General features: G+C 38.2%; 1 protein-coding gene across 2 annotated transcripts in view; it reads right to left on the bottom strand.

Annotated features, from left to right (window-relative positions):
* MAPKAP1 (MAPK associated protein 1) overlaps positions 1-12,701 on the bottom strand; it is a 154,590-nt gene that overhangs the window by 68,686 nt on the left and 73,203 nt on the right. For both annotated transcript variants that reach the window (XM_054007724.1, XM_054007723.1), the window contains exon 6: positions 9,541-9,717. In XM_054007724.1, the coding sequence (XP_053863699.1) occupies positions 9,541-9,717 (177 nt within the window). The remainder of the gene's footprint in view (positions 1-9,540; positions 9,718-12,701) is intronic.

Below are 12,701 nucleotides of genomic sequence, written 5' to 3'. Positions count from 1 at the left end.
GCTGTTGTTGATCCTGCTGGTGTTTCAGTCCATTTTAACTTGGTCAAACCTTTCCTATGGAGCAGCTGGCCTGAGAACTGTCCAACTAATTTTACTGAACATTCTCTTACTAAATCATGTCTGAACCACAGCCATTCTTTGCCTCAGAAGCTGGATCCCATCCCAGAACAATCTTTAAAAGTTTATTTTACTGATCAAAGCAAAAAAAGAGAAACCTCCATGTTTTACTATATTTAGTGAGCTATTCAGTAAGTGAGACCTTGGCAAGAGAAATGAAATGTAAAGTGCACCCCACATTTGTAAACTTTTGGATATTTGCTATGGAATAATGCCAAAGGTGTTTGAAATGCCAAATCGGAGTTCAGACTTACTAGTATTTTCTTGCTTTGTTTTAGTTAAATAAAAGAAGAACATTGCTCTTCTCTGACAATACACAGCAGAATCTCAATACCACATGGTAGTACACAGTAAAACCTCTAATCTGCATTGAAAGTAGATCTGGGCACAGAACAATGAGATTCTGCTGTCATCTCGGGGCAAGGCCAGTGTGTTACGCCATGTTTCCCATGCACCAAAGGGAGAGAGAAGCATGAGACCTCCTGCCCTTTCTCCTGGCACTCTGTAATGCTGTGGAACAGTGCTATCACTTACACTAGGCTGGTGGTGCCAGGGCTCATCCCTATCGCCAGCACTCGGTAGCCTGCAAACTTTGCCAATCCATATTGACCTTCCCTCTCATTAGTGCAGAGTAGTGAGGTGCTAGCGTGGTGGGAAACGCATTTCAAGGGTTACTTGCCAGGTTCTCAGTCATTTCCTACATTGGTACCATACATCAAGTGTCCTCATTACAAGCTATGCCTTATCCAGCATAAGTTTAAGCAGGTTTTCAAATTACATACATTTTAACCTAACCCACTGTTGTGTGATACCATTATTTTAAACCAATGCATTTATCTTTAGCTGCTAGAAAACATCGGACCGACAAAGAGAGACTATTCTATCAATTAAAAGTACCTTTAGAAAAAACAGAGTCAAAGAAATTCCTTAGCCTGTATTTTTCTGTCATTTTACGAAAACATACCTGGGTGACAAGGTTAAATCAAGCAAAGGAAATCCCTGGCACTTATCATCCACAGGCATTACTGATAAATTGTGCAGTGGAGGAATAAAGGATTACCTTCTGTATTTTTTCATTACACTTTTCTTTTGTTACAGAATACATAAATCCATTGTGGCACAATGTAATATGTATCATCGTGCTACACCTGTGGACGTTTCATAACGGCTGCCATGTCTGTGCAGTCAGGAATGATAAGTGAACCACCCGTGAATGTTAATGATAGTGATCATTCTGAGGTAACTTGGCTTTCCATCTTCCTTTACAGCCTTAGCGCTGAAGCCAGGGTGGCAAGGTTCAGGAGAGGAAAATGAAAACAAGAGAAAAGGCAAAAGCTTCAAAGCTTGGAATGTTGATTTTGGGGGGAAGAAGCGGGGGATTTATATAGTATCTTAGTCTTGGGCTCAGTTTAAGTAAATAAATTAACGTTAAAAAAAAAAGAGGAAAGGCTTCTGTCGTCAATATTAAGCACAAACTTTTCCATGCACTGTCTGTGTTTCTCTCATGTGGAAACAACTTTTGTTCTATTCTGAGGTGGAATCTATAGCACTTACAAGTTTTCCGCAGAAAATCACTGACATGGTTGAAAACGACTGGTGATGACCAATAATGTTTTCCATCTGAAGAGTGTGAAATCAAAGTATGCTAAAAATCCCAGTTGATGCACTGTCCTTAACTTAAGATGGGTAACTTTTTAGATTAAAGTGCACAATAATGTGAATCATGATGACTCTGTCAGCCCACGTTTTTAGCTCTGCCTCTGAAATGCCTTGCTTTTGTGGGTCTAAAGTAAATCTCATGTTACTTTTGTGTGCTTTTGGGTTTGATTGCCGTACTGTGATAATACTTTAAGCTAACCTATATATATTTGCATTTTATATATGTGATAAAATACATTTTGTAAGTTATATGTACAGATATGAAAACTGAGGATAGGACTATTGTGGGTAAGTTTCCATAACCTCTGAATTGCATTCATAAGTGTACCACAAGGAAGATGTCATATGATTTGATTGTTTCCAATCTGAATCTCTCAGGTATAAAGCTAGTGTAACTTGGGCGGGGAGGGAGAGGAATCCATAATGATCAAAGCAATTTGAACTAAACAGGAAAATAAAGCGTGCTCCAGGCTAGAGGCCTTATATGCCAAATTTAATCTAGGAGCCAAATGGCAGCAGAATCACTAACTCCTGAACAATGCCATTAGTCAGAGTGTGTCAAGCTGTGACAATAAAATTTTCAGGAAGAAGAAAATCCTAATGGGTAGTATCAGAATTACTTTAAATAACTTTGGCTCATTTGAAGTAAGTCTTTCAGGTATTACTTCATCAGCTAACACAGCTCACATTTACATGAATGCAGTGCTTTGTTTGACTCAACCTGACAAATTCAAATTGACATCAAAGCTGATTGTTTGAAAATGCAGTGTTTGACATTGGACAAAGTACTCCTTTCCATAACAGACATTTTCCAAAAACATAACTCGCTAGACTAATGGGCAGTTAGAAGCCACTTCTCCTTGTGTAACTTTGCCAGAGTCCTTGGAACTTGCCAAATTCGGTCATGCCTGCTTAGCTTGCCCAACTGATTGTGCCAGAAAAGAAAATAAGACACAGATGTATTTGAGCTCTTTGAGATGCCAGTAAGAGAGACAGCTAATGGCTTCATTTCGACCCTCCCCTACCAGCTGGGCACAGGTGGGGGCATAATGAGGTCCCTCTCCCTAATCAAACTCAATTATTTACTACTCTATATAACCACAAAGACACTTACATTCAGCTAAGAACATAAAACACACCGTGGGCTACTTCCAACCATTGCCACTGGGTATTTATAGCAAACTCAAGTGGCTAAGAGAGTTTGCCTTGGCAAGGAGTTTAAGTGTATAAAGTTCTGCAAACTGTTTCTGCTCAAATATGTCCTGCTGAAATGGGGTCCCAGGCGAGGGTCCATAACTGTCTGTTCAGTGAACTGCATAACATCTGAGAATGTATTCAACATACAATATGGGCAAGATCTTGAAATCAAATGCCACGTTTCATCATGAAGCTTCTCAGAAGCATCAAGTTTTTTCCACCAGTAAGTGATACAGTATTAATGAACATTACAAGTCACTAGACTGACAGAATAGCAACTGAGAATACTTTAAGGTGAGAAGGGAGACAAAACAAAAAAGAATACAATTATATGCATTAGTACAACAACAGTAAAGGAAAAGAAGATGTAGAATCTAAACTAAATCCCTTTAACTATCATAAAAATAATCTTTTTACTTTTTGTTTACAAAAATATTTCTCAATTATAGTTATCAAATTTTGATAATCTTTTCCATCTTAAATTAGATTTCTCTAGGGAAATTTGTCAACCCAAATCTTTGTCCAACTGAATAACACACAGACATTTGCTTATTGGAAAAGTTGTTAGCAAAGATTAATAGCAATGACTGATTTTGTTTGTTTTATTTCCTGTTAGTCCAGAAGCCACTATCTCTATTAAAGTTAGCTTTCTGTGTAAAACAAATTCCTAAGCCATCAAGAGAAACTAAACAGTTAACTGGCAGGTTCTGGTAACATGGAAGAATTGGCCAATTAAGGATGGTTTTGATTTAATAAAAAGGTCTCTTTAGAACCTACTGGCCAGCCATATATATTCAGTAACTCTCCCAGTCTTTAAAACTCTTATACTGTAAAATAAATGAACGACAATAAGTATTTTTAATGGTCAGAAAAGAATTTTTTTTTTTTTTTTTTTAGGTCGATCCCAAACCCAAATACTGGGTACAGATTTCTAGAGTGCAGGTTTTTTGTTTGTTTGTTTTTTTAATTAATTCATAGGAAGCTGGCAATATCTACATTTCTAGAGTTTTCTTGTTCAATGAAGACCCAGTGCTAGGATGTATTAGAGTATCCCCTAACTGTTACTGCTTTGAGTTGATTGGTTTCATTACACCATATAAAATTTGGAGCAGCTGGTCCACCTTGCTTAATTGGTCTACCTAATATCCTAGGAAAAACATTACTTTTGACTGTGGCTAGTCTCCCTGAGCAAGCAGTATTTATTATTATTGATCTGATTGTGTCCCCCCAAGATCTGTGCGCTGACCCCCCCTCTCCCTTCTGGGGCATCATGGGGATAAAAGTCAGTCGCCTGCACACCACTTTCCCCTACTCCCAGGACCCTGTGGGATTCAAAAGCTATGCAGGCAAGTGGACTGGATTAGCAAGTCCACACTGAGTTGAGATGGGGAGGAGGCTCATCGTCCTCCAACCTACCACCTTTCCTGCAGAGCCCGCTCCGTGGTAGGAATTTTCCTGAAGAGGGGTCCCTAGGGCAGCCATGGTTAGAGGGCATGCCTACTAGCAGGAGTGGCGATGCCGGGGCACAGAGCTACTGTGGAGACAGAGGCATCTGGGGACCCTGCAACTTGGGGCAGGCACCAACATTCATTTTGCAGGTGGGGAAGGGTGTCAGCTACATCCCATCCCCATTAGAAAGATTAGGGAGCGGGCAAAAAATAAATAAATCACAAATCAACATACAAAACTTTTTATTTATTTTTATTTACTCGTTGCTAGTTATTTACCTTCTTCCCATTTTATAGTCTTCAATTACTAGCAGATTTTTTTGTATGTATTTCTTTAATTTCCAAATTGTTAGTAAAATCTGAAATTCTATATAGATTTAGTCTACTAATAAGTGTCGCGTTTAAAATGCTCATCTGTGCTGAAAGAGACAAGTCCAAGGCCCTCAATAACATCCCTACTGTGAGAACAACAAACCTCAAACAGAGCTGATAAATGAATAGCCTGTGTATATTTGCAACCCCCCCGCCCAGCACCTTCCAATACATTGAAGTTCCACAAGTCATTTGAAACCATTTGAGCAGGCTATACTCCTTCCTCGGAGACTGGAGTTCTAAGCCCGTGGGCTATGTGGTCTTAAATCACTTAAATGCTTTTAAAAAACTCACCCTGGGGTGCCTAAATATGGATTTAGGAGCCTACTTTTAGGTGTTTATTTTTGAAAATTTTGGCCTGTGGGTTTAAAAGACTTCTCTATAACCTTAAGTATCAGAGGGGTAGCCCTGTTAGTCTGAATCTGTAAAAAGCAACAGAGGGTCCTGTGGCACCTTTGAGACTAACAGAAGTATTGGGAGCATAAGCTTTTCGTGGGTAAGAACCTCACTTCTTCAGATGCAAGAAGTGATTTTTGCATGTGAAGAAGTGAGGTTCTTACCCACGAAAGCTTATGCTCCCAATACTTCTGTTAGTCTTAAAGGTGCCACAGGACTCTCTGTTGCTCTATAACCTTGTTAATGTGCTGAAAGCTTAGATAACATTTCATTGTTCACACCAAAGCAATTTTGTTTTGGAATGATGATGACTTTTTTGCCGCTAAGATAATTTTTAATAAAAATTAAATTTTAGTCCTTGATCCTGAAAACACTTAAGTACATGAGTAGTCCCATTGAAATAAAGTTACATTCCTGCTTAAGTATTTGCAGCAGATCAGGATTTTAATTGTCAATGTTTTGTTTTTTGCCTGTAGCAGTTTTGTAAAATTCAAATAAGATACCCTGCCTGTAGTTGCATTTAAAAAAACAATAATTTAATTAGAACTTTTAATCTAAAGTTGCAATAGTACATAATTTCAAATTAGTTTCACAAAGTCTCAACATGACTGAAATCATTATTTAAAAAAAAAAATCAAGTGATTTAAATTATTTTAAATTAAAATTTAATTTACTCAGCCATTGATTTAAATCGCCTTGATTTAAAACCACTCTACCATGCTGGGGAGGAACTCCACGAGGGGCTCCTTGGGAACAGCACCTCCCCCTTAGCACCCTTCTGTGGGTTTTACTGCAAGATGATCCAGCCCGTTATTATTGGTTATGTACAGGCAATGTGCTTATTAAACGAGCAACTACAAATTCTGATGTGGTTTAAACACAACTGTAGTTTTTTATTGAACTTTAAAGACATCAGCAAATTTAATGAATTTTACATTTTAAAACCTGTGCTTACTATCTAGTTCTGCTGGTACAAAGCTTATTCTGGCTCCATTTCAAGAGACGGATATTGTAGTGTGCAAATGCACATATCTGATGTATCTGACCTTTTAAATCTTAACGCAGGCAATGAGTGACTTCCATCTTTTATTTCTTATTTGCTTATTTCTGTCATTTTAAACAGACAAAACTGTTGTTCTCTCCAGATAGTAGCCATTGCCAAAAAAAAAAAATTAAGTGAGATCTGTAAATTCTAAATTATGCAGACTGCATATGTTCCATTCCTATGGACAATGACAATCTGGACAGTGAAAATGGTTGCAACTACCACAGAATGAAAAGAAATAACACAGTTGCTTCTCTAAGACTCAAGCAAATCAACAGTCCACTAATTTACCCCATATCAGCTCTGGCTTTTCTTTCACTGTACTCCACACTTCAGGTGCTGGAATACTACACACTTCAAAGCAATGCACATTTAACAGCTGAGATTTTTGAAAGTTCACTTAAAACTTTATTTGTTCAAAGGGACACTATCAACTTCGAAAGTCACATCTGAAGCTGAAAAGTTTGTACCTACTTTTGTAACAAGTGACCCCTCTCCCCCAACATTAGAGGGAAATGATTTGTTAATGTTTTTCATTTTATTCCTTTGGGCATTTGACAACACTTTGTGTATAGCTAATATCACTGTTCTGTTGATTAGCCAGTTGCACTTCCTGTAGTGGGGTACAGTGATACCACTTCCATACAACTGCATTGACAGGAGCTAACAAATATGCTCTCCCCACAACTTGCAAGAGAGTGTTTAATCAGTAACAGCAGCAGCAGAGCTGAAATCCAAGCGGTAGTATGCATGTGCACCCACAGAGAGGAAGGGAGGAATATTTAGAACACGTTTTGTATTGTTGCTCTTGAGCCTCCTGAAAAGACTCTTCTCAACATCAGCAACGGAGCCAAAAAAGGTGTAAAATTTTTAAAGTATGTTCTGAAGGGAAAAAAAGAATTCAGGACATGCTATTTAAAGGATGCTTTGTCAGAAAATCAAACCAAATATTTAAGATGACCATATCCTTTCAAACGTACTCCAGCGCTGTATATGAGTGTGTGGAAGCTGAAACAAGGAGGAAATGAAGCAATCTTTCACACCTTATTACAAGGTCCATTTTTGTTTTGGCCTATTTCTTGTTTTGCACAGTTCCAAGTCACACAAATGAGCCATGCAAAAGAATTCTCTCTTTCTTGTGGACTTAGCAGAACCCTTAGCCTCTAGTGAGTGGATGGCTGCGACACACTGGATATTTTATGTGAAAGCTGGAGCCTCTCCCTCACAGGTGAGAGACCTGGCCCATAACTCTGGAGTGGAGAGTTTCCTTATCACTTTAGGAAAGAAGGCAAGTTTATTCTTCTAAAGGACCTCTTTCATTCTTTCAATGGATACTGCCCTGAACTAGTCAGTACGGCTATAAACCTTCTCTCTTTCAAATCCCTCCCAGACCTCTGCTGCAATGCCTACAAGAAATCAGCTAACCACTGAAGATTAGGTCAAGCGTACAATTAAAAAACCAACGATACTTATGTGACTCAGAACCATCAAGCAGGGTGCGTGGTTAGACTGTGTATTCATGTGACTTTATTACCGTTACCCTCTTTCTACCTCCCCTGGTTCCTCCCTGTTTGGTACCCTCACTTGTCACACCTTGCCTTGTATTAGATGGCAAGCTCTGTGAGCCAGGAACCATTCCTTCCTATATGTTTGTACCATGCCCAACGTGATAAGCACTTGTCCTGAGTGGGATCTCTATGTACTATCTGGATTACTTTGTCCCTCCTCTTTTAGAATGCTATTCTTTTATGAAAGTCACTTTGGCATTGGGAAGACGACAAGGAAGCAAGAAAATCCTCTGCTCTCCTCCGTTCTATTCTACTATACAACATGATCAACACTTGGATGTCTCCCTTAGAGGCAGCTGTTGAATCACTACAGCTTCTCAATGATATGGCGAACATACAACTCTGCTGTAGTAATTGGACATACAGTTAACAGACAAGGTTGGACTATGAGCCCAGGGGAGCCCACCTCTCCCACCAGGGCCGGCTCCAGGGTTTTGGCCGCCCCATGCAGCCAAACAAACAAACAAAACAAAAAGCCGCGATCGCGATCTGCGGCGGCAATTCGGCGGGAGGTCCTTCGCGCCGAGCAGGAGTGAGGGACCGTCCGCCGAACTGCCGCCGAACAGCTGGACGTGCTGCCCCTCTCCGAAGTGGCCGCCCCAAGCACCTGCTTGGTAAGCTGGTGCCTGGAGCCGACCCTGTCTCCCACCAAAGCAAAGTACCAGGGAGGGCAAAATGAGCTGTCTCTCAGTGGTCATCACAGCTGCATGCAGCCTAATGAAACGAGTCTGGGCAGAATGAGGGACTTCGGCTCCACTGGAGGAGTGAATAGTAGATTAATGCATGGGATTTCTGAGAAAGCTCTTTGGGGTAGGGATCTTCATACCTGTCAGCAAGGCAGAGCGCACACAGTTGGGATTATACTAAAAAGTAATCATAAATACATAATACATCTTATTTGCATTTGGGATAATACATAACTGGAAGCACCTCTATGTTGTGAATATGGGCCAAATGCCAATATTTTACTGAATAAAGCACTTCCAGTATTAAGGAAAAATCTTTTATCACTTTCTTTTTGAAGGACCCAAACATCTGCAAACCAATTTTTTGTCTAGTTTATGCATGGCTTAGGATACTAATTGATGCTGTAATGACTGACCTGCATTTTACACCAAACATACAGTAGCTACGATGCACAGTGCTGAACAGTGTTACATTATTTCTTTCTGCACTGAGTAAAAATTCCATGTATAACAGAGCTGGAAAGAATGATCTCATTTAGGTGCTAGTCCAAAGTTGAAGTTCCTCCACAAGTTTGGTTCTCTTACAACTTCTGTACGCATGGGAGTGTATTATTTAATTTGTGATTCAAAACTTATTACATTTTCAGTTATAAAATAAATTATTTTTCACAAAGGAGGGTGTGCACAGACTGAAATGAATATTATAAACTCAAAAATGTGAAAATCCCCCCAAATATAGAGTCCAACACCTTGTCTGTGAATCATACTGACTGGCTTATTTTTCTCTGCAGTTTTAGAACCAGAAAGCTATTGTCTTTTGGATTTTAGCCATTATGAGAAAAGGTAAAACTGAAGGCCTGAACTGCATTTCCTTTTTGCATGACCTGTACAGGATTGTGTATTCTACTTATGAAGACTCTCAAATACACCTGAAACCTGAGTTTTACAAAGTTCAAATGCTTAGGAGCAGAGCAGAGCAGAAGAAAAAAAGTGTTTGCTAGAGTCTATGCTCAGATGTTAAGATAATTTAGAAAGCTGGTGTCAATACTCACATTCGAACAAAGAGTGACTGTTTAGCTGCCAGCCCTGGAGAAGAGTACTTTTCAACCAATGCCAGAGTGCTGAAGCCAAATTTGTGAATGGGTTCGTTGGAATCCAAGGGTGGAAAGTCTGTGTCAACCTCACCATCGTCCTCAGCAATATGGAGACAGTAGGCATTGACATTGTCACTGAAACAAACAAAGAGCAAGTTTATTTCAGAGGGGAAGCTACATAGCCAGCTAAATTCTATGGGCCAGTGTCAATTGCTGGATGCTGTTTAGAATAAGCCAGCAGACTTCTGTGGTGTAGAAATCAAAACACTTTAAATATCACTAATTTTCACACAGCATCAAGCCTCAAACCCTTTAGTTAGCATAATCATGTGATAAAGCAGTAACAAGAAAACATTCAAATAAGGCAGAACAGCCTCATATTAACTCATTTGTATACAAAATGACGACAGACCAGCAATTAAAATATTCCTAAATCTGTAGAAGTTATATGACTTGACAAAGCGTCAGTAATATTTCTTTCATTTGTGAAAACATATTTTATGAGGTGACAGTTACATTTTTAGAATGAAATCTGAATGAGCAATATCTATGTTCTTCTGTTTTAGATCTAGTAACTGTGGAAAAAAGCTCTTACCTATAAAAATATACTGAAAGGGTGCAGTATGGACACACATGTAAACAGTGCAACAAAAATATGTCAAGGGAATATCTACATGAAAAGTCAAGGATTTGTGTTCAACGTAAACTATTATTATGGTGGAAAGCAAGCTACACAAAAACACCTTTTAAGTTCTATACAGCCCAATCAATCAAAGTAGTTAACATTATTATGCATTAATGCCTGAAATAAATATACACAAGTTTCTCAGGCATATGCTGGGGGGAGGGTACGAGGGGGGGAGAGAGCGCTAAACCAGTTTCTTTCCACAGGCTAGAATCACAGAGATCTAGCTCAATATATACAAAACATAATAATGTTGGCTCATTATCACATTTATCATATTAAAATGTAAACACTAATACTTATATTGTTCAGCTCTAATTTTTTTTTTTTTTTTTTTACTTTAAGTCTGCCAGCATTCAGTCTTGTTCTAGAGGCATGAAGTATAGCCTCAGTGTTCACATGGCAGTATGTTTCTAAACTCTGCAGTTTAAATTCGGAGTTTTAATTGCATGATTGATGCTTAAATTAATTAATTGCAAAGTGTATGCTAATTGTTTAATTGGTCGCTTGATCTATATAGATCATTTTTTGAATTAAATGAGTTGATTTACAAAGTTTATTGATTAGATGTGACAATGAATTATTTCGCTGACTACCTGATTTGCAATTTTCTCAATTAATTCACAAACCTTTGGTTGCAACTGTGCTTATTGAGAGCGCTTACTCCAGGTGATCTATATGCATACTGTCATGTCTAAGATATTTATTATATAAAATAGGTAATAATGACACATTAATATTAATGTAAACTGTAAATTTGCTAAATGGATGGCTAACAAGAAAGTAATCTAGCAATGTTTGTCACTATAAATTCTGTAATGTAAAAGAAATTTTTATGAGCCTCTCAACTGTTATGAAGAACTGATACATCATTGTAGAACTAATTTTAAACTTCTTCAGGAACACAGCAGTAAACTTTAGGAAAACTGATCAAAGGCAGGACTGGCAACAGAATTTAGAAATGTACAGGAATATCAATTTAGACTGAAGAGATGCATTTCAGTCTGTATTTCTATTAACACACTATAGTGTAGTTCTGCACATGCACTGTCCTCCTTTTCATAAAGCTACTAAAAAATCAGCCCATCCGCATTCCATGACACATTCCAGTGTGAATGCCCACCTGGCACTCATCTTTATACTATACTGTTCTGAGCCATTCCTGGCTCTGCCCTTAGACTGCTAGCCCTTCTGAGGCAGGAACTATTCGTTTGGCACAACTCCCCTAATGTACAAACGTTTATGACTCTGTATAAATAACATTAAAATGTCTGTTTTGTACTTGCCACATGTACATAATTCCCATTAAAGCTAGGGGGAGATACAGGCATGCATCAGAACACCACATTCAGTATGGTCTGAGAGAGATCCCAAAGTGCCAAAAACATAATTATCAACACTGAAATGCTGTCCTCAATCCATACATGTTCTTCTCGATTGCAAGTACATGACATCTGTCACGTGCCACAAACTGACCGTGCTTCAAATGTCCCCAAATAGCAAACAAAAATTTTTGAGGAATAATATAGGTTTAGACACAACTCTGAAATCTTCTTATTTTTATAAGCTAAGTCAGAATTTCATTAGTTGTACACATTTGCGTTTGTTTTAAAAAAAGGAAATCTATCTTATTGTCAATGAAAAAGGATAAGCAAAATATAAATGACAAATTATAGAACTGGAGATCACTTTGGAGCAAATACTTTATCATATACATATTAAGTTGCAGAAAAATTTAGTCTACTGTACAACGTGTATATCTACTTGCTATTGCATCAGAGCTAATACACTGTGTTCCTGATGAGCCGGTATTAACACAAGATATTAGCATAAAATAGATTAGGTTCTAACAATTGCTAGTGAAGCTGTATATTATATTTAGTAAGTACACTATTGTGTGTAACCTATGGAAAAAACAAGTCTAGTTGGTGCAAATTTTACACATTTTTCATCCAGCATGTAAATTCATGTACACTGGGATAAGATTAAATCCCAAATTTCAGCTAAATGTATCTGAAAATGTTGAAGGTCCTGAAAATCTGAATTTATTGTAGACAGAATGAAGAATTTAACTGCAGTGAGTACCAAATTATAGGTTTTTAAAAATCTAAAATAAATAAATCTGTGGTTCTGAAATTTTTTGTACTCCTGTTTTTATTTCCACATGCTTTTTGAAGGCAGAATAAGCAGAGCACATCCATCAATGGTTAGCAACGGAACGGTCCAGTGGGTTATGATTCTGAAGTTCATATATAAGAGGCCAGGGACAGGGTTGCTAACACTGTCAAGGCTTTCTCATATCAAGAGACACTGAACAGACAAAACTACCAAATGGCAGGCCAAACTGGATATAGCACACCCTCAAATCTGTCAACTATAGCTCACTTATTGTGGATTATTAGGTCAACATTTTAGGATAAGGAAATTGACAGCA

Source organism: Malaclemys terrapin, chromosome 17 (genome assembly GCF_027887155.1).
Source record: "Malaclemys terrapin pileata isolate rMalTer1 chromosome 17, rMalTer1.hap1, whole genome shotgun sequence".
In the NCBI taxonomy this organism is placed as follows: Eukaryota; Metazoa; Chordata; order Testudines; family Emydidae; genus Malaclemys; species Malaclemys terrapin.
The sequence above is the reverse complement of the archived record's forward strand: the minus strand, read 5'-3'. Positions and strand labels throughout refer to the sequence as shown.